Source organism: Megalops cyprinoides, chromosome 4, assembly GCF_013368585.1.
Source record: "Megalops cyprinoides isolate fMegCyp1 chromosome 4, fMegCyp1.pri, whole genome shotgun sequence".
In the NCBI taxonomy this organism is placed as follows: domain Eukaryota; kingdom Metazoa; phylum Chordata; class Actinopteri; order Elopiformes; family Megalopidae; genus Megalops; species Megalops cyprinoides.
This window is the reverse complement of record NC_050586.1, coordinates 19,959,095-19,979,426: the sequence shown is the minus strand read 5'-3', so window position 1 is coordinate 19,979,426 and position 20,332 is coordinate 19,959,095. Positions and strand designations below refer to the sequence as shown.

The following is a 20,332-nucleotide window of genomic DNA, read 5'->3' as shown; positions in this document are numbered from 1 at the left end:
AACACAGATGACTCAAATAGTCAGTTTGCAGTATACATCACATATAATAGCTACAGGTCCTCGTAATTGTACTACCATTTAATTGTGAGTCATCCGCACACATTTCTTAGCTGATTGCTTTGAGAACCAGGTACAATTGAACACTATTTTCTGGAAAACTGATCCTGAAACAAGGAGCAGTGCCAACAAACCAATCCAACAATGCTTACAATGTGATTTGTAAGCAGCTAGTTGGGACATAAATCTCTGTGTATGTAGTTTAGGTTTAGCTATCTAGCTTTTGCTTTACTGGTAGCTCACCTAACTTGGTGTGGTGGAACATCATGACTTGCTAAGCAGCTAAAGTGAAGCATTCAGCAACTGAACAAAGGCATACTTTGCTCATCTCCTGCCCTTAGCATGAATCAATGCAACGTTTTGACTGGAATCCATTGCTGACTATCATTACAGTGGTAGCAATGGTGAGGGGAGAACCACAACTGTGCAAGAGAGAACCCTAAGTCATGTACGGATAGTAGTGATAACAGATGATAGCTAAACATGTGCTATGTTACCAGCTATGCTAGCAATACTTACTTACTAGCAATATTGTATCTATAACATCTCAGTAGCTGCCCTATCTTAGCTAGTGTTAGTTAGATACATTAACTAGCAAAACCCTGTGAAGCCTGAGTGGTAGTCTGATAGCACTGTAAGCCAGTTAGGGCATTGGATCATGAAAATGAATGACCAAATGTGCTTCTCCCACTGAAACAGCCTGTCCATTTCTAGGACCAAGAGAAGCTATAAGAGAAAATGACTAAAAATATGAACTGATGAATGTTATATTTAAAACTTAATTGATGTGTTTCATACACTCCAAGGAATTATCTAAAATAGTAAAAAAAAAAAAAAAAAAAAGCCACTGTTTGGCTCCTTCAGTAATACAGAATCATAGGTACATACATAATTACATTTTGGAGAGGCACATAAATATGAGAAATTGTCATTTTACCAAAAAAATATTTTGTACTTGAATTTTATTCTATTCTAATGGCCCTCTAACAAGGTGTGCCCAACAACCAACTTCCTGTGTTTACAGATGACACCAAAAAACATAAGTATATTTCATTGCACTCTCATGGAGATATATATATGGTTATATATGGTTACTATTGTATACATTAATAAAATATATTAACATATTGTAGCTCGTGTTCATATTTTCTGTATGTTTCTGTGACCAGGATGTAATGTTGCATTGTGCCCTATCCTGGATGGATTTAGAAATGGGCATCTGAAAATGTATAAAAGTAATAATACTGTAAACAGAATCTACAATACAGTATTTCAGCCTTCACATGGAACAAATTTATTAACAAACTACATTTAGTAGCTTAAAAAGTAGTTTTAAAAAGGCCAGTTACTGCATACCATAGAATCTCACACAATCACTTGAACAGTAACTGACATTCAGGAAAAAAATACAATACTACTCCTTCTTTGAAAAAGAAACTAATGTGTGAGAAATACTACGAGACCCGTTACGACCGCTGTTTCGCCTTCTAAATCTCAAAATTCCAGTCAAGCATTCTCCATGCTAAAAATGTCCGGTCACTTTCTTACGAACTTCCTATAAAATTAGTTGAAATGAATTTCGAGAGGACTTAAAATGAAATCGACTTGGCTCGAGCAGGCGCCACTGATTAGCCGAGAAGTAAACCACACCTTCCTTGTGGCCAATTGGCGACACGGAGTGTGATGACGCCAGGGAGGCTCGAGTTTCATGTGAGATGTGGAAGTTGAATGCGTTCACTTTACATCCGTAAACCCCCCACATTTACCGGCATCACAAGGGAAGATCGGAAAAAGTTTGTAGACGTCTTTTTAAGTGTTATGTGAAGACCACAAACAGTTGAGAAGTAGTTACAGGTTGGAATAAGTTTTCGAGTACTTAACAGAGAGGATATAAATTATACACGAAGCAGGAAATTGGGACGATGATCGCCTCGCATCTTCTGGCGTACTATTTTACCGAGCTCCACCATGACCAGGTGCAGAAAGTAAGTAACTTGAGTGACCTAATATATCTAATATATCTATTAGATATTTATTGTCTGTTGAAAACGTTGCTTGTGAGACTTAAACTTCAAACACAGAGAAAATACCGCCAAGAATAGGAAGTATGGCTAGCTGGATGGCAAAATAGGTGACTAAGTTGTGTGAAATGAGAAGATGTCACACGTGTCTGATAGGTTCAGCCACCCGTACATTGTGACCAAGTAGAGGTGGCTAATTACTTGCGCAGCCTGTGGAAAGGTGGGCGACTGTCTCTACCAGCATTCCTGGTTTGCTTGCCAGCTAACATGATTTAACATTAGATAAATGAGTTTTGAGTTACGGGAGAGCAGTCTAGTTAACGTGAATAGCGAGCTTGTTAGCGATATAATTCAAGCCGCAAGTTAGCTCAAGGGTTAGACGAAATAGTTCTTTGCACTGACCGAGACTTACAGCTCACTTGGTTTTTTTTTTTTAATTTAATTTCAATGATAATTTCAACCTTCCGAAACTCGGGACATTAAGGCTTGGTGTTGGGTGCCCGGCAAAACCCCGTTGGCTAACCACATACGTCATCAGGTCACTTGCGTACGATTGCAGTTCATCAGTGTAGAGTTCCCAGCTACATTTATTTTCGCTACCAGCTTACTGACATCGGTAGCTACATCATTATCAGCGTTCAAATGAATAAAACAAGTAGCTTGATTCACATCAGAAATTTCTGATTGTGATTAATTTAACCACATTACCTAACTGTTTAAATTGTTCCCATATACTGCGCAAAGTGCAGTTTTTTTTGTAATCGATGAAGCTGACCAGATTGCTATGCTACCGATTTGGTTAGCCTGTCAGCTAGAGGGAAAACACCCTTTCACACTTCATCTTGTAGCTAGCTAAGCTAACTTACTCCAAAGCACGTTTTAGGCTGATCACAAATAATATATAGTATAGCTATGATATCAAACAAGGTGTAGTACTACACTTTATAGTAACTATAACGTTATCCTAAATTAGTTAGTGTAGATGTAGCTATTTAAATTACTTCCAACAAAAGTTTTGCTAGCTGGCGTTCATTTTATCATCACGCTCAAGTCACGTAGCTAGCTACACAATGTCAGCTAGCTATGTAGAATAACCTATTTGGCCCTATTCAAAGGAATTTTGAACGACTGACATTTAGAGGACCCACAGTCTTACCAACATCGACTGCCACGACTGCACTTAAAACCCCCATGAGTGTCCAGAAACCACGGGGCTCCTTGTAACGTGACCCCGGTTGTTCACCCAGTATTGCGTCAACATTAACAAATCGCAACTTCCTCCCACTTTCGCATTTTAATGAGGTAGTTGCCAGTCACAGCTACGTGACTGGACCGGTGTCTTTCGAGGATTCTCGTGACGAATAAGTCGCTACAGTTTTATTCAGATGTCGCTGGCCATTGTCAAATTACAAACGTCTATAGTATGCCATATTGCTATTTAGAAATACTGAGAGAGATGCCTATGTATGTTCAATCTTCCAACTCAGTGTATATTTTATTGATTTATGTAGATCAATGCTCGCTAAGAAGTAGGTATAACGGAGTTTGTGGGAAACATATACTGAATCTGCTTTGTGCATCGGCTAGTGATCAAGGGTTTCAGTGCAACAGTCCTGTGTCAAGAAACATAAAACATCAAATAATTTTATGCTATAAAGTACAGCGAGGTGGTGGACTTTATGGCAAAGACTGGTGGATGTTTAATTTATGTTATGTACCTGATACTGTCACCTAACCTACAAACCTTGGGGTGGGAATACTTTTGTAGCACTACAAGTAGTAGGCTAGTACTTTTCTCCTTCTGAGACATGTTCAAGGCATTTTACTTTATTGATCAGTTTTGAAAACCAGTCATGCTTAATAAACTTTTACCATGTCAACATTAGATACAGTAAGTTATATAACCTACTAAACTGCAGTACACCAGACAACTTCATACCCTGTCCTCATCCTATTGTCCAAACTCATTTGAATGTCCTCAAAAGCTGTATGGAGAGGGATTTAAGTACACCGTAATTAACATTGCATGTTGAGTTTGCCTGAGGTAACAGTTTGATGGGCTGGCGGTATTAAATGTCAGGCAGTGTGTGTGTGTGCGGTTTATGTGCCGTAGGAGCGGGTCAGCTGTCACTGCTGAGATAGAGGAGTGATGTGCTTCTCTGCCACTCTTAAAGGTCCAGAACCTCCTGAGGAGTCACTTGGCCGTAACGGTCAGGGTGGAAATAAGGTTACGCTGCCAGTTTGGTGATGGCACTTTTCCACCCCTCGCCTTGTCCCTGTATTTATTCTTAAACAACAGCCACTTCTAGAGGGACCCTTCCGTTGCTGCTCCTCATTCCTCGGTCCACTTCCGTAGCATCTGTTTCTGCCAGTCTTTTTACGTCAGTCTGTCCATGCTGTTTCTGTGTGACGCTCTGTTGGTCTCACGTACTGCTGCCCTATTCTGGATCCCCCTGCTGTGCTCTACCTCTCTCTCTCTCCTGGATTTGTGCCAGTGGATAGTGTGACTTACGGATTAGGGATTGCAGGATGGGTGCATTGTAGACAGGCTGAACGCTGTAACACAGTAGCTTACGGTCCGTCTGATGCGGCCTAGATTTATGTGAGTGCATCTGAAAACCGGTTGGTGTTGGTCCCGGCGCTCTCCTCACGGTGGCATTCTTTGGGAAGGAGGGAGCGTGGCCTGGCACATGCGTGTTCTGCCTCCATTGCCCTTTTGTCCGTGTCCCCTTTGACTTTCTCCTCGTCTCTCTTTTCCTGTCAGTCCATTTTGTTTTCCCCATTCTATCTGATTGTGTGTTAGGCTTTGCTGATCCAGTGTGTTGCAATATTATGTTACTCGCTTCCCCCCCCCACCCTGTCTCCTCTCTCTTACCTCTCTCTCAAATAAACCCCCTAATGCTCTTCATCTCTTGATCTTGACTACGTGCTCTTGATGTCTACGATTTCCTGTTGGTTCCTACCACAGTTGTTTCACTTTCGTCCTCAGGCTTATTTTTATTTTTCTTATTTTTATTTTGTTTTTACTTTGTGTTTCTAGCCTCTGCCCCTCCTTTCTCGCCCTCCCTGTTCTGGTTACAAATATAAACGGTGTGCAGTCTGGTCCCTTTCAATACCCAGAACTTTGTGTTCTGTTAGTGCATCATATGTATCTGTTCAGGCCTAGGAAGAACCTTCAGACCAAGGTGACTATACCATGATCTCTTCTTACTGGCCTGGATCTAATGTGATTGTGTAATACACACACTCCTGCCAATGATATACTGAATGCTACCAGGAATAGGTTTTCACGAAGTAATCCAATGAGTCACAAAGCTCAATAAAATTTGTGCATTGCGTAAAGAGGATCCTGAGAATTTGTGTGTGTGTGTGTGTGTGTGTGTATGTGTATGTATGTCTGTGAGAGAATGAAAGAAGGGTGTGAAAATGTGGCTGTGATACTTTCCTTGTTTCGGTTCAGTGCTTTTGTGCCCTTCAGAGACGGGGTCAGCGTTTTTGTGTGTATGGCTGTAGAGTGTGTGAGTGTGTGTGGGGGGTCTCTGTTTCCTACTGCGTGTGAGTTACGACCAGGTCCCATGTTTCCCCTTTTCCCCTGTCACATGCTGGCTGCCTTGCAGGTTTCGCAAGCCTGGACGGTCCTAACATTCACCATGGGGCACACTGCAGCGGGGTCTGGAGTCTGAGAGGGGTGGCGGGGGACCCTGTGGGCCAGGGGCTGGGGGCTGGGGGCTGAAAGGAGGTAGTGGATGAAATGAATCATTGCAGTGTTGAAAAATGTAGAGGGAGGGAGATGGCAGGGAAGGAACGTGGAAGGTGATAGGTTGTAACAGAGGGACAAGTCACAGGGTTTAGTCACACAGTGTTTTTTTTGTATAGAACGGTAATTTATAAACGTCAAATAGAGCATTGTGCACTACAGCAGTGTGGAAGGAATACTAGATGCTTCTGTCAGCAAGATCAAGAGGAAACTCTGGCTGTGTTAACCCTTCTCCTGCTTGAATGACGCAAACACTCACTATGTAAATAGTGTTGACAGAAGACACACCCACCTCTACACATACACACTTGTGGAAATGTTAACTCATACGCAGTTTGAGTTTTTACAATCTGTTCCCATCTCCTGGTCTACAAAAGGGTAATTTTAATAGTAAGGTGTGGCATTATCAGTTAACTTGACATTTTAGTAAAATATATGATAATTTGGGTGACAGAAGCATTCTGTACATTTATGGCTGGCAGTAATAGTGTATCCTCTTTATCCACCAGCGATGTTTAAATGTTTATTAGATGTGTAAGAGCACAAATGTCATGATGTCAATGGCGAAAACATTATTGATGATTTAAATCATTTAGTCCCATGATTATTTAATCACAGCTTTCATTAGACAGACTGACTCTTAACCTAAGACATACTCACACACTGTACTACATCGCATTAAGACTGCCACTGAAAGTAATTCAATCATATTGATTGAAAATACAGATTTAAGATTTCTCTCTGTCTCTGTCAGGTGGACAAATATCTGTTTCACATGCGTCTGTCGGAAGAGAATCTGATGGACGTGTCAATGCGGTTCCGGCGGGAGATGGACCGGGGACTCGGCCGTGACACCAACCCTACCGCCTCTGTCAAGATGCTGCCAACATTTGTGCGCTCCACCCCTGACGGGACAGGTGAGGGAAAAGGGGTGGGGGGGTGTGTGTGTTTGGGGCACATCAGGGGGGATTAAGTGACAGTGAGACTGAGCTGTCCCTTTTCCATCTCTGTCCAGCATGAGGTGCAGCCAGCTGTAGTCAAAGCTTAGTCATCCAGCGGAAGACAGTTGGATGCCCTTTTTAATGTGTTTGAGTCCCAAGTATGCAGATGAGGGTGCTTATTCACAAAGACAAATGACATTTGCAGGCCCCGTCCACTGAGGCGGAGCCTGCCACCTGTAAAGTCGGGAGTGACAGCCTTCTGCACTGCGAGAGCGGCTGCTGTCCTTGCTGCCTGGTGACTGAAGCGGTATTGCTGTTGCCAGGCTGTCCGTGCTCTGCATATGTATGAGTTACTCGTAGCGCTGTGTGTGACAGCAGTGTGAGAGAGTGAGTAACAGCAACGTGAGGGAGTGAGTAACAGAGCTGTGAGGGAGACAGACTAGCAGTGCGAGGAGTGATATGTGGCATTTTGTGTAGAGGCTGGAGGCAGCTCTCAGGCAGTTGGCCACTCAGACAGAAGCGGAGTGCCTGGCCGGGATTTCTGTTTGTCTTGCTTGTTGACTCAGGGCATTATTGGCTGATTAAGCTGCAGTCGGCCTGTTAACAGTGCCACGCCACCTGGACTAGTTCCTTTCTCTTTCACGGGCCTCTGCTCTTTTTCATAGCCTTTCTTTGATTTTTTTTTATCTCCATTTGACTTCCTCATTTCCAGCTGGTCATGTGGGAAACTCTCTATGACCTCTCCCTTACACATTAACATGCCTGTACATCCTTACTCAAAGAACTCATTTGCTGTCCTTTATGTGTGAATGCATGTATTTTGGAGGTGGAATGTTCGCTAAATCTTTTTTTTTTTTGTCAGAGGCAGGATATGTTTTTATTCCCTTGACAGAACAGTCTTTATTTCTGTTCATTACACGACAGTTATTTTATTGTAGCATAATACAGTCGTTCATTTTGGTTTCATTGTGGTGTACAATCTAAGGTCATTGCACTAAGGAAGTCAAGCGTTACATGCCTGTGGTGAATAAAAGGGTTTGTACAACGAGTATGGGAGTGAATAAGAGGTGGCAGCAGGTTTACAGAAATCCATTCAGTCTATTCAGAGAATGAAGGGACTGAAGGACAAGGGGATGGAAGGATTGAACGGAGAGAAGCGTGAAGGGACTAACTGCACAGCAGAAGACTTGTCAGTGACTGGCAACTTGAAAACTAGTATGAAAAATAACTGTGCCTGTCTGACAGGCTTACTTCATGTAGCTGGCAGTCAGTCTGAATGCTCACTAGCTGTATGTGCTTGTGTGTGTGCTCGTGTGTATGTGTATGTGTGTGTGGGGGGGCGTTTGTGCATTTCCAGAGAAAGGGGACTTCCTGGCTCTGGATCTTGGAGGGACCAACTTCCGGGTGCTGCTGGTGAAGGTTTCAGACAATGGGAAACAGAAAGTCGAGATGGAGAACCAGATCTACGCCATTCCTGAACATCTGATGAGGGGCCCTGGCTCTGAAGTGAGATGGGGAGAGGGAAGGAAAAGGGAAGAGGGGAGGAGAGAGGGAGGGGGATGGGTTGGTGGAGAGAGGAGGATGAGGTGGAGAAGGAGGGCGGGGAAGATTCTGATGGGGTCTGTCTCATATGATCACATTAATCAATTAAGCCTCCATGTGCTCTAGGTAAACAAGTTCTAGGACTAATGTGAAATCTTAATTGAAGCAATTAGTTCGCTAGCCCTCTCTGAGGAGATGGATATGCAAACAGTTTGGGGAGAAAGCAGTACACACTCCAGTTGCAAGTGTTACATTTGTAGACCTCTTATGAATCCACGAAGAATAAAAAGCAAACGTCTGTGGACATTTGTGAATTGTGTAAAATGTATACCTATAAAATGTGACATCACTTCCTTGGCAGTGCTAAATGACCATACCTCCATGGTTTTACTGCCCGTTGCTTTCATTTCCTCAATACCAATCTGTTATTGTTACTATTCTGGTATGAATTTTGTGGAAAACGGGTCACCTCTATTTTTTTTTCATTTGCTAATATACTATGGATGTTTTGAGGTATTCAGCAATTAATAGAAAAGGTGGAGTGACTTTGCTGTCATTCACTATTGAATTCCAGCTCTCGACAGTCAGCACTGGCCGTGTAGCTATGCGGGGTTATAATGTGCTCTAGCAGTATGCTGGTTGCCCAGGCGCGAGCAGCAGAGCATACTCACAATATCAGTTGATGCCTGCTTTCCTGTGTCCTTGGTTCACTCATGATCTCAATCACAATGCGAAGTCATATCGCGAAGGAATGTCTCGGATTCTGTTAAATACAGAAACACTGTTGCATATCTCTGAGGAAGAAAACAGATACCTTTTGATTACTGTGAAGGCAAACAATTTCACACACTTTGTCACACACGTAGGTGATGCATCAGAAGGTGAAATGCTTGCAGTGGAGCAGCAAATATTAAAGTGCCCAAAGAGGGAGAGTGTGAGGAAGCAAAAGGGAACTGTTACTTGTAAATGGGTATCAGTTTGTCACAAAAAAGGATGTCACAACTGAACTGTCTGTCTCTGTTCTTTTTGTTTTGTTTGTTTTGTTTGTTTTGTTTGTTACAGTTGTTTGATCACATTGCTGAATGTCTCGCCAACTTCATGGAGAAGCTTGGTATCAAAGACAAGAAGTTACCGCTGGGATTCACCTTCTCCTTCCCATGCCAACAGACCAAGCTGGATGAGGTAGGGGGAAGAGAGAGCACGGCTGCATGCTGACTGTGAGGGAAGAACGTTATCTCCATTGGTACTGGTTACAACAGTGATCTCCAGTGCTGTCTCTGTGGTGTTGCCTCTGTTTGTAGAGCATCCTGGTGACGTGGACAAAGGGATTCAAGTCAAGTGGGGTGGAGGGCAAGGATGTGGTCAGCCTGCTGAGGAAAGCCATAAAGAAGAGAGGGGTGAGTGGAGACAGTGGACTGCTCAGATGCTCACCTTCCTCTGCACTCCAGACCAGTCCTGGAGTCTGATGTGAAGTTAATGAATTTGTTAACCAAAGCTACTTTCTCAGCTGTGTCCAGTGTCTAGGAACACACCCAGCCATGCAAATATTCACTACATTGCTCCACCCTCTCCTCTGATTACGTTCACAATTTTTTATCTGAAGGTATTTTTTTCACTTAAATCCTTAGAGATTAGTATTGAAAACACATTTGTATGAATAAAATGACGTGGCTAAATTGTGCTAATATTATGCAGCCGCTTCTTGGTAAGATAAGACTGTTTTAAACTGAGCTAAGATCATTGCAACTTATAAACTGAAAAAAAAAATTATGTGTGAGGCCAGGTCTGTAGCACAGCTAAATGATCAGCTTTTTAAAATTCATATACATTCAAGTTCTGAGGATAGTTAGTATATTGTCATGGTTTGAGTGTGTTTTTTCAGCCCTATCAGTCACCAAAACTGTTTATAATCCTGGATGGTAGCATCAGTAAGCGCATAACAATGTCTGTCTTCAGGACTTTGACATAGACATTGTGGCAGTGATCAATGATACAGTGGGCACGATGATGACCTGCGGTTACGATGACCATCACTGCGAGATTGGCCTGATCATTGGTGAGCCGCACCGCCGCCTAGCCAATCACAAACACTCTTACGATCCAGGGCCTACTCCTGCTTCACAGTCACCGCCTGTTGTTTTACCCCAGGCACAGGCACCAACGCCTGCTACATGGAGGAGATGCGTAACCTGGAGCTGGTGGAGGGCGATGAGGGGCGCATGTGTGTCAACATGGAGTGGGGCGCCTTTGGGGATGACGGTGTGCTAGGGGACCTGCGCACGGAGTTCGACAGGGACATAGACGCCGGCTCCCTCAACCCGGGAAAGCAGCTGTGAGTCAGAGAGATGAGTGGTTAAAATCCTGCTCTAATGTCAAGCCTGACAGACTACCAGTTCTAGAGCAGATAGTCTGGTACAAGACAGTGCAAGTAGAGGGCAGAATCTGTTGCAAAACACTCATTCCAAGCATAGCGATGGCATATTTATAAATAGAAACAGCTAATAAAATGCCCTGCAGGCACACAGAGTCAAATGCAGAGTAGGACGTGTACTTTTCAAACAAGGTACAATTACAAATGGAAAAGTATCTATAACATGCAACAGTGATGATTTAGAGGTGTAATCTTTGTGTTCAGTTGGTGAGCATAGGTCCGCAGGGGAATCTGCAGCTGCTAACTTTCTTGTAGAGACTTGTAGATGCTGCTGTATAGTTCATTATGCTCTGGTTTCTGCTCAGGCAGTATAGACATGGGGGTAGGAGACAGTGAGGGGTTATAGGATACAAAAAGTGCTCTTGAATGAGCTAGTTTAGTATAAGGTTAGTTGTATGAGGTAGTTTAATGAGGTAGCACGGTGTGGTGGTAAGGAGCACCGCTGTTGAACCCTGAAGCAGTAATGATATAAACAGGGCATATTATTTATGATGCATACATATGGAAGTTTGAAAATGGCATGAGGAAAAAAAAGGGGTCATCACTTTTAAGTTCAACAAAGCATTGCTAAGAGATAAGAATGTTAAATTAAAGTTCCAAACATAGATTTGGGTGGAGAATTTTCAGACAGTCCCTGTGCAATTAACAAAAAATTAACAACCAAACCTTAACAAACCGGTCCCATTCACAGCTATAAAAATCCCACTTACCACTTTCTGTCCGTGTCATTTCCTATTCACTGCATCCTTCCTCTACCCAATCTTCCCCCTTTCTTTTCCCTGTTAATGATGTCTACATGGGGGGGGGGGGGGGTCAACAACCTCGGCCCAAGCCAAATAAAAGTATTGCTATAGTCACTTCACACGCTATCTTCATGTTTTGATTGTATGGAAATTCATATCTATTGAAACACAGATAAAATCACAAATGTAAGGGCAGTGCTAAGAGGTTTATAAACAGCTAAACCACCTGCGGTTTTAATGCTAAATTCTCAGGAGCTCCAGAGAAGGGAAGCTACAGAAGAGAAAGCTCTGTCACCGTGGTGTGATTGCGGGAGGGACAGTGAGCTCACTAGCCTGAGGTTCTTAACATGGTCGTTGGAGTTTGAGTACGGAGCAGCTGACTAATGTAGAGGGTGCGGTGCACTGGAGAGACACCTGCAAGAGGAGTGTGACCATGAACGTCATTCACAATTTGACTGGGAATCAGCACAGATTAAACAGGCCACAATTAATGCAGCCAGTTGGGGCAATGTAGAGGAGGATTTTTCCAGCTAAGTTTTGTAAAAATCTGTCCCTGGGTGAGGAACCTTGCAGGAACTGTTAGTAGGGCATTATAATGGTCCATGCATAATGTGGTGAAACCCTGCACCAGTTTATCCTCATCTGAATGGAATAAACTGAATGAAAAGAGAGAACTTTCTAGACAGTATTTTATGTGCACTTTAAATGCTAAGATGGTGTACATAAAAAGATAACTCCATTCCAAAAGTGATAAATCCACAATTATTAGTAATATTGCTCAGAGCATGGATATGGATGTGAAATTGTCAAGGACCTTAAGCAGAGCTCTGCAGAGCTCCTTCTTTTGCTTTAGCGGGGTTAGACTTGCAGTTACTGAGTGTTATGAACTCTTGTCTGCCACTTAATTAGAGCTCAACCACCTGAGAGCATTTCTAGAGAATCTAATTATTATCTCTGTGTGACTCAGTAGAATTTTGTGATTTCCTGAGCTTCAACAGCAGCAGTATTTTAATAAGCCTGGTATCATCTGCCATGAAGATATCATTAGCTATTCTAAGGGGGGATGTTTCTGCATGGCATCTCGCTTCCGAAACCAGATGGAATAGTTCCAAAAAAGTCATTTGATGTAAGGTAAAGCGAGGTGCTCCTCCTGAATCGCTTCAGTTACCATCTGGCTCTATAAATGGGTGTTATTATAAATATAAGCCATGTCACCCTGGAGGAAGATTTGTGCCAAACGAACAGGCTATGTGTCACAACGAACGTATTTTTGGCAACAACTGACAGTCTCTGTGTGCAGGTTCGAGAAGATGATCAGCGGGATGTACATGGGCGAGCTGGTGCGCCTCATTCTGGTGAAGATGACCAAGGACGACATGCTCTTCCAGGGCAAGGCCACCCCTGAACTCCTCACCACAGGCCGGTTCCAGACCAGCTTTGTCTCCGCCATCGAGAACGAGAAGTCAGTAGCTCTTGTTCTATGTAACTATACTCTGTTTATTGTTTCATTGTAATTATGCATTTTTTGATTATGAAATGCAAATAGTGGTCAAACCCTGTCTGTGTTTTCGTAGCTTTGTGAGCGTTTGGAATGTGACGCCCCTCTCCCCCTGCAGAAACAATGAGGGTTTAGTGAACGCGGAGAAGGTGCTGCTGGGACTCGGACTGTCTCCATCCGCGGAGGACTGTGTGGCGACGCAGCGGGTGTGTCAGATCGTGTCTACGCGCGCCGCCCACCTGTGTGCGGCCTCCCTGGCCGCCGTGCTGAGGCAGATCCGTGACAACAAGGCGGCGGAGAGGCTTCGCACCACCATCGGAGTGGACGGCTCCGTCTACAAGAACCACCCGCAGTAAGCAGCACTGTACATGTGTGTGCGTGTGCGTGAAACCGTCTCCCTTCGGGATGTGAGCGTTCGTGTGCATGGTCACACATGTCACATGTATTAAGAGCGCTTCTGCTTTGCAGAGCATATCTGAGTTTGTGAGTGAATGGACAAACGGATGATCGAATGCATCTCCCCTGTCTCCCAGGTTTGCGCGCCGCCTGCACAAAATGGTACGGCGCCTGGTGCCAGACTGCGACGTGCGCTTCCTCCGCTCCGAGGACGGCAGCGGCAAGGGCGCTGCCATGGTGACGGCGGTGGCGTACCGGCTGGCCACCCAGCAGGCCGAGCGGCAGCGCGTGCTGGACACACTGAGGCTGAGCCGCGAGCAGCTGCTGGAGGTGAAGGCGAGGATGACCAAGGAGATCAACAGGGGCCTGAGCAGGGAGATGCACGCCAGCGCCAGCGTTAGGATGCTGCCCACCTACGTCAGGTCCACGCCGGACGGCACAGGTGAGGGGCAGAGCCTCTGGAGTGTGAGCCTGTGTCCAGGCATTCCTCTGCTTGCTCAGCGATTGCGATGCACTAATTTGCCTCTCCACAAAACGTGCATCCCATTCCTGTTTGACCGGTGCGACTTGTGAGGTGCGTGTCTGCATGTTCGCACGTGTGTATGTTTTGCCAACACTTCTTATGGTGGCTGCTGCCGTCATTTGAGCACGAGACAGGTTTACACAGCTGCTGCAGCAACATCTTCAACTTTCCGAAAGAGTAACTGCAGCACTCCGTTTTCCAGTGCCCAGTGCACCGTTCGACCCTTATTGCCTTTAATGCTGTACTTTATGCGCTATACTGACACGTCCTCTCTCTGCACCAGAGCGTGGGGACTTCCTGGCGCTGGACCTCGGCGGGACCAACTTCCGGGTTCTGCTGGTGCGCGTGCGGAACGGGAAGCGGCGCAGCGTGGAGATGCACAATAAGATTTACGCCATCCCCCAGGAGATCATGCACGGGACGGGGGAGGAGGTGCGGCCCGCCTGAAAACCACACACACCCAGCTCGCCGCTATCCCCTCTAGCCATCCACCACCTACTGTAGCACCTATGTTATGCAAACCAACAAGCCACTCTGATGAGCTCCCTTTGGCAGGAATGTACGGAATGCTGTCCTGTCTGACTGGTTAGTGGGGTTTTCCAATGGATGAGTCCAAACAGGTTGTGCTACTCCAATACGATCCTTGGGCTGGTGAAATTCCTTGTATCTTAGAGGTTTGCAGTGCTGGGCCTGTCATGTCTAGAAGGGTCTATAATATCAAGCAGATTTAGTCAAGCAGCAGTTCCAATGCCATGGTTGTAGGACCTAAGAGGTCAAAGTAATAAGACTGATAGAAGCAGCCCTGAACACTCTTTGCGTATGCTTGAGCCATTCAGAGGCATGTGGGGTACTAGTGATATGTATGTTGCTTCAACAGGAAGTAATAGAAGCAGAACACACTGTTGAATTTATGCTTTTTTTGGGAAAAAGACAAGCATTTGGACAGATAAAATCTTATTACAAAGAAACTTTGTAATACAAAAGTCACCAGGACAGAACCCTTACATATAATGCTTGGGGAGAGATTGAAGAATGTCTTTAATTTAGTGGTAGTTCCATTTTTATTCGTCTACTGAAATAAGGGTTTTTTTTTCTTTCTCCTGTTCAAAAATGAAAGGAAGCCACCATGAACTCATTTTAAAATCTATCCTGCTGTTCTGGAGTGTTAATTCTGTTCCTGTCATTCAGGCTCTGTGGGAGGACCTGTCGGGACTGTTCATAGATGCAACATGTCAGTCCTGAATGGAACTGAAATGCTAATTTGTCCTGACAAACTGGCTGTCTGCTAAGTTTCCAAAAGTCAGCTTGATGTAGTAGGGATGATGAACTCCAAGGACCTTATTGCTTCCCTTGTCCCTTACTCTTCACCCCCTATATATCTTTGACTGCATCTTTCCCACATGGCATTAAATGGCTTCTCTCTCTCTCTCTCTCTCTCTCTCTCTCTCTCTCTCTCTCTCTCTCTCTCTCTCTACATGTATGACAGCTGTTTGACCACATTGTGCACTGCATCGCTGACTTCCTGGAGTACATGGGCATGAAGGGTGCTGCTCTGCCCCTGGGGTTCACCTTCTCCTTCCCCTGCCATCAGAACAAGCTGGACCAGGTCAGACCAGAGCACGTGGGCTTCCACATGCAGGAGCACACAATGCACACAAACACACGTGCACCTCCACATGGAAATGCACATACGGTGCCACAAACACACACACATAGATGGAGGACGATGATAAAGCAGAGGATGATGCACACATCGCAATTCAATAACGTACAACCAGAATGCATCGGTCTAGAACCACATATAGCCAGACACCCTCTTAACCGTCTCTGTGGATTGTAGTCCTCTGCACAAGGTGGGCACATATTCACAAACTGGATCAGACTGTAGTCTTGTGCTAATGTGGGATGCGGGAACAAAGTGAACCAGAATGTAATCCTGTTTTAATGTTGGCGCATTGACACATTGTATATGTGTCAAAGACTTGGAACACCATAGGAAAAGAATGGTCATTCCATGGTATATCATACCCTTCGCTGTATTAACTGTGCTCCTTCATTGCCTCTCCAGGGAATCTTGCTGAAGTGGACGAAAGGTTTCAAGGCCTCAGGCTGCGAGGGGGAGGACGTGGTCTCACTGCTCAAGGATGCCATCCACCGGCGAGAGGTGAGCATGCTCCCGTCACACCCCACGGACTCCCCCCCCCCCCCCGCCAAAATCGCTTCCTGCTGAAAACTCATGCTCTCTCTCGCTGGCTCTCCACAGGAGTTCGACCTGGACGTGGTGGCCGTTGTGAACGACACCGTCGGCACCATGATGACCTGTGGCTACGAGGACCCCCAGTGTGAAGTGGGGCTCATCGTTGGTGCGTTCCCCATCACTCTGCTTTCTGTCTGTCTGTGACAAAGTGGCCCTACTTGCTGCTAAGCTACACTGCCCGATACTGATCATCTCTGTATTTATTTGTCTGTATTGCTCTGGCTGTGTTGGTCTTTTTCTGACTGTCCTTCCCTCAGCATGTCCTGGCTGGCAGTCTGTGTTTAACTGGGTCCCGTGTGCCTGTCTCTGACTGTCCTCTGCAGGCACGGGCACCAACGCCTGCTACATGGAGGAGATGCGGAATGTGGAGATAGTGGAGGGGGACGAGGGGCGCATGTGTGTCAACATGGAGTGGGGAGCCTTTGGGGACCAGGGGGAGCTGGACGACTTTTGCACTGAGTTCGACAGAGCCGTCGATGATAACTCCACCAACCCCGGCAAGCAGAGGTATGGAGAAAGACACAGAGAGATGGAGAGGTAGATGTGGAACTAAAGTGAGTTTTATCACATAGTGTTTAGCCTGAACAATATTCAACACACAATAACAGCGTTTAACCAGTAAAAAACAGTCGTATACGAGAGTCATAACTGAGTCATACTATAGACTTAAAAATGTTGTCTTTTCCATCTCTCTGGCATTGAAGACTTATATTGAGGTAATGGACATGCCGTGTTCTGTCCATTCAGAGACATTCAGATACGACACCAAAGTACTAGGGCAAAGCTCTGACCATATGAGTCATGCGGGCCTGGACATAGGTGTGCTCCCATAGGTGCGTTTGTGTCATACATATTATACTTCGTGATTCCCTTTCCCACCCCTCTGGCATGCCGCAAGTTTGATGTGCCGCATTCTGGATCTGGTCCCTCGATTGGACCATGCTGTGGCGCAGGACTCAAACAGCGTCTCGCCCCTGTCTCAGGTATGAGAAGATGATCAGCGGGATGTACCTGGGGGAGATTGTGAGGAACGTGCTGCTGGACTTCACCGCCAAGGGCCTGTTGTTCCGTGGGAGGCTGTCCGAGCGGCTGAAAACGCGCGGCATCTTCGAGACCAGGTTCCTCTCGCAGATCGAGAGGTATGTGTGCATTGGCATACATAGCAGACGCCCTTATCTCACTAACATCAGTTAGTTTTATAAATGTTATCCGTTTGTACAGCTGGATGTTTACTGAGGCAATTGTGGGTTAAGTACCTTGCCCAAGGATACAGCAGAAGTGTCCCAGCGGGGAATCAAACCAGCCTACTTCTTAACCACTATGCTACATTGCCGCCCATCATGTTAGCCATTCCGTCATGAACCAATCATTTGATGTGCATTCAGTGTGTAAGCACATATGTTGTAGTGTAGTGGTGTTTCACTCTCCCCCTCCCCCCCGCCCCCACCTGTGCACCCAGCGACCGGCTTGCCTTGAGGCAGGTGCGCTCCATCCTGCAGCACCTGGGCCTGACCAGCAGCACCTGTGACGACAGCATACTGGTGAAGGAGGTGTGCAGTGTGGTGTCACGCCGGGCCGCCCAGCTCTGCGGAGCTGGCCTCGCTGCCGTGGTGGACAAGATCCGGCAGAACCGTGACCTAGACCAGCTGCGCATCACTGTCGGGGTGGACGGCACACTGTACAAGCTGCATCCACAGTAAGCTCCTCCATGTGTACCCATGTGTGTGCATCCGTCTCTCTATCTTTCTGTCTGTCTGTCTGCCTGCGTGCTTGTGTATGTGTCTTTTCAGCATGTTTGCATTTCTGTTGTTTGCCAGATCCAAAATGTTAAACCGTTCCTTCCCTCTTCCTCAGTTTCTCTACCATCATGCTCAACACTGTGCGGGACCTGGCCCCTCAGTGCGATGTCACCCTCATCCAGTCCGAGGATGGCAGCGGAAAGGGCGCGGCTCTGATCACAGCGGTGGCCTGCCGCATCCGGGATGCAGGGCAGCACTGAGCCGGTCCGGACTTACTTCAGTAGATTTGGCAGGGGTAGGGGTTGGGAGGGGGGCTGTGCTGTGCCACATTATGTTTGTCAAAGAATGTTTTCGTGTCTTTGAGATGGTTGCTGATACCTGATCTCTTTGACCTGGAAAGCAGCTGTGTGTATGGGTGGGGGGTGTGTTCTGAAGGACTACTGGAATGCAACACTGAGCAGCAACAGATGAGAGGGAGGGACTTTGTGAAGCTGAAGAGATTATATTTACCTGTTTAAAAGTATATGTAGAATTTATTGTGTGTGTGTGTGTGTGTGTGTGTGTGTGTGTGTGTGTGTGAGGAGATTGTTGGTCCACTCCTGAAGGGTTGGGCTCAAGCGTGGCATGCTTCTGTGAGTGTTCTGTCGGAACTGATTGTATTTGTCTTTACAATCATTATGAATTATTTTTGTATTTTCAGACAGCATAACGCAAACTCCTTTTTCTCTCACCAGCAGCGATGAGGCAAATAATTTAATGTAAAAGGACTGTGAGGAATCTTAAGTTTGGGAGTCAAGCAGGACTGAGTGAAATGGGGTAGTAGCTCAAACATTTCTGGCAGTCTCCTAATTTACATGAATCTAACAACATAGAATGAATGGGAATCTTGAGTTCTTTCAGATTTCCCAAGTTTGTGTGTGTGTGTGTGTGTGTGTGTGCGCGCGCAATAATTTAAGTCTTTTTTTTTTTTCCTTCCCTGCTTGAAGTTCTCCACCTCCACATGGAGAATAAACAGACCTATTTATAGAAAATGTATCAATAATATTTTACATAGTGTAGAGTGGAATAGTACACTATAGTTTTTATACCCAAGTGTATCTGTGTTGTAGTTGTCCAATTATAAAAGGCTAAAAAGGGAATTCCTTGTGCGAGGTGGTGCTGAGTTGTAGAGAATGGGGAGAGGGTAGAGTGAGTGTTTATGACAGTGCAGGGAAATATGTCACGTATGCAGCATTGAAGTACTGAGAGCTCTTATTATTACCATTAGGTCCAGACATTGTTTTGTGCACAGCTGTGGGTCAAGGGAAATTTCCCAGCTTTCACTCACATACAGATAAATCACAGACCTGTAATATTTGTAACATCATTTTATAACCTTGAATAATGGCAATCTTTATGTTCAGATGTTGTTTACAAGAATGTAAAATGTTTGTGTTGATACTGTAGCTGTTAAAACTTTTGGAAACCCTCAGTAGGCACAAGGTTTCTGTTACCGATTTGTTCAGTAATACACAATTTTGATTCAGCAGTTTTTCAAGCAATTACATTTGAAATCTCACAATCTGAGATGGTACGCTGCATAGTGATTCAGGAGAAAACTAAAGATCTTACAGTAAAATCCTCACAAAGCATCACACAATAAGGTAAGACGGACATACCACAAAATGTCACAATGCTAATAAAATGCTGATGGTTGTATGATATTACATTAAGAAATAAATGTAGACCAATTTAATAAAACATTCCATTTAAACAAACAATGACAGCATGGTGGTTTGTTCTAATAGCCCCAATAGGTTCGATTTTTCCTGTAAGATTACATTTAATATTGCAAAGCTGCATTTAAGCTGTACATTTAAATTGGTTTGATTTAAAAAGGTAAGCTGATTCTGGAACCAAGAATGAGTATATAGTTAACTCATTAATTTAGGTGAACATGCTGTCATTGTCTTTGATTATAATGGAATATCAGAATACTGTCAGCTGTTCCAAAGCCTTCACTGTTTTCTCCCTTAGTCATTTATGTGTAAACAAGTGATTCTGTTTCCATTGACTGGATCAAGAATGCTGCTACTTTTTTCCACCTCTAGAATAAAAGTAATATTTCAGTTATGTCTCTGCTAATCAAGGACAAGGTAATGCTGCACAAATGGTAAAATTTATACTGTAGTGTAGTGTAGGCCATTTAGAAAATAAATTGTATTTCAATGTGAAAAGCTTAATCTTAAGTGTGTGGTTTTTTCACTCAATTATATTTTTGGGATTCTAAAAAAAGAAAAAATCTTGTTCTGTTGCTGTCTGGTATGTACACAATTGCTTGGCCTCTTTACTGATCAGGACAGTGTTTTGCATGTTGAAATGTTTGGCTAACACCAAACAATCTTTTGGAATTTAAAACAAGTTTTTATAATCCAAATAGTCCTCATG

The 20,332-nt window shown here is 44.7% G+C and overlaps 1 protein-coding gene across 1 annotated transcript; it reads left to right on the top strand.

Annotated features, from left to right (window-relative positions):
* Positions 1-1,800: 1,800 nt before the first annotated feature.
* On the top strand, positions 1,801-18,464 carry hk2 (hexokinase 2). The gene is made up of 18 exons (XM_036526236.1): positions 1,801-2,042; positions 6,590-6,752; positions 8,134-8,282; positions 9,381-9,500; positions 9,620-9,715; positions 10,275-10,374; positions 10,467-10,650; positions 12,793-12,954; positions 13,109-13,342; positions 13,524-13,828; positions 14,193-14,341; positions 15,396-15,515; positions 15,978-16,073; positions 16,173-16,272; positions 16,490-16,673; positions 17,150-17,305; positions 17,626-17,862; positions 18,021-18,464. Exons 1-18 carry the CDS (start codon positions 1,980-1,982, stop codon positions 18,163-18,165), a joined length of 2,763 nt encoding a protein of 920 aa, XP_036382129.1. The 5' UTR covers positions 1,801-1,979; the 3' UTR covers positions 18,166-18,464.
* The last annotated feature ends 1,868 nt before the right edge of the window (positions 18,465-20,332 follow it).

Bases quoted from the DNA above. Each gene is read 5' to 3' on its own strand.
- hk2 (XM_036526236.1), top strand. From the start codon at position 1,980: ATGATCGCCTCGCATCTTCTGGCGTACTATTTTACCGAGCTCCACCAT. The intron at 12,955-13,108 runs GTCAGTAGCTCT...CTCCCCCTGCAG, and splicing joins TCCGCCATCGAGAACGAGAA to AAACAATGAGGGTTTAGTGA. The intron at 13,829-14,192 runs GTGAGGGGCAGA...TCTCTGCACCAG, and splicing joins GTCCACGCCGGACGGCACAG to AGCGTGGGGACTTCCTGGCG.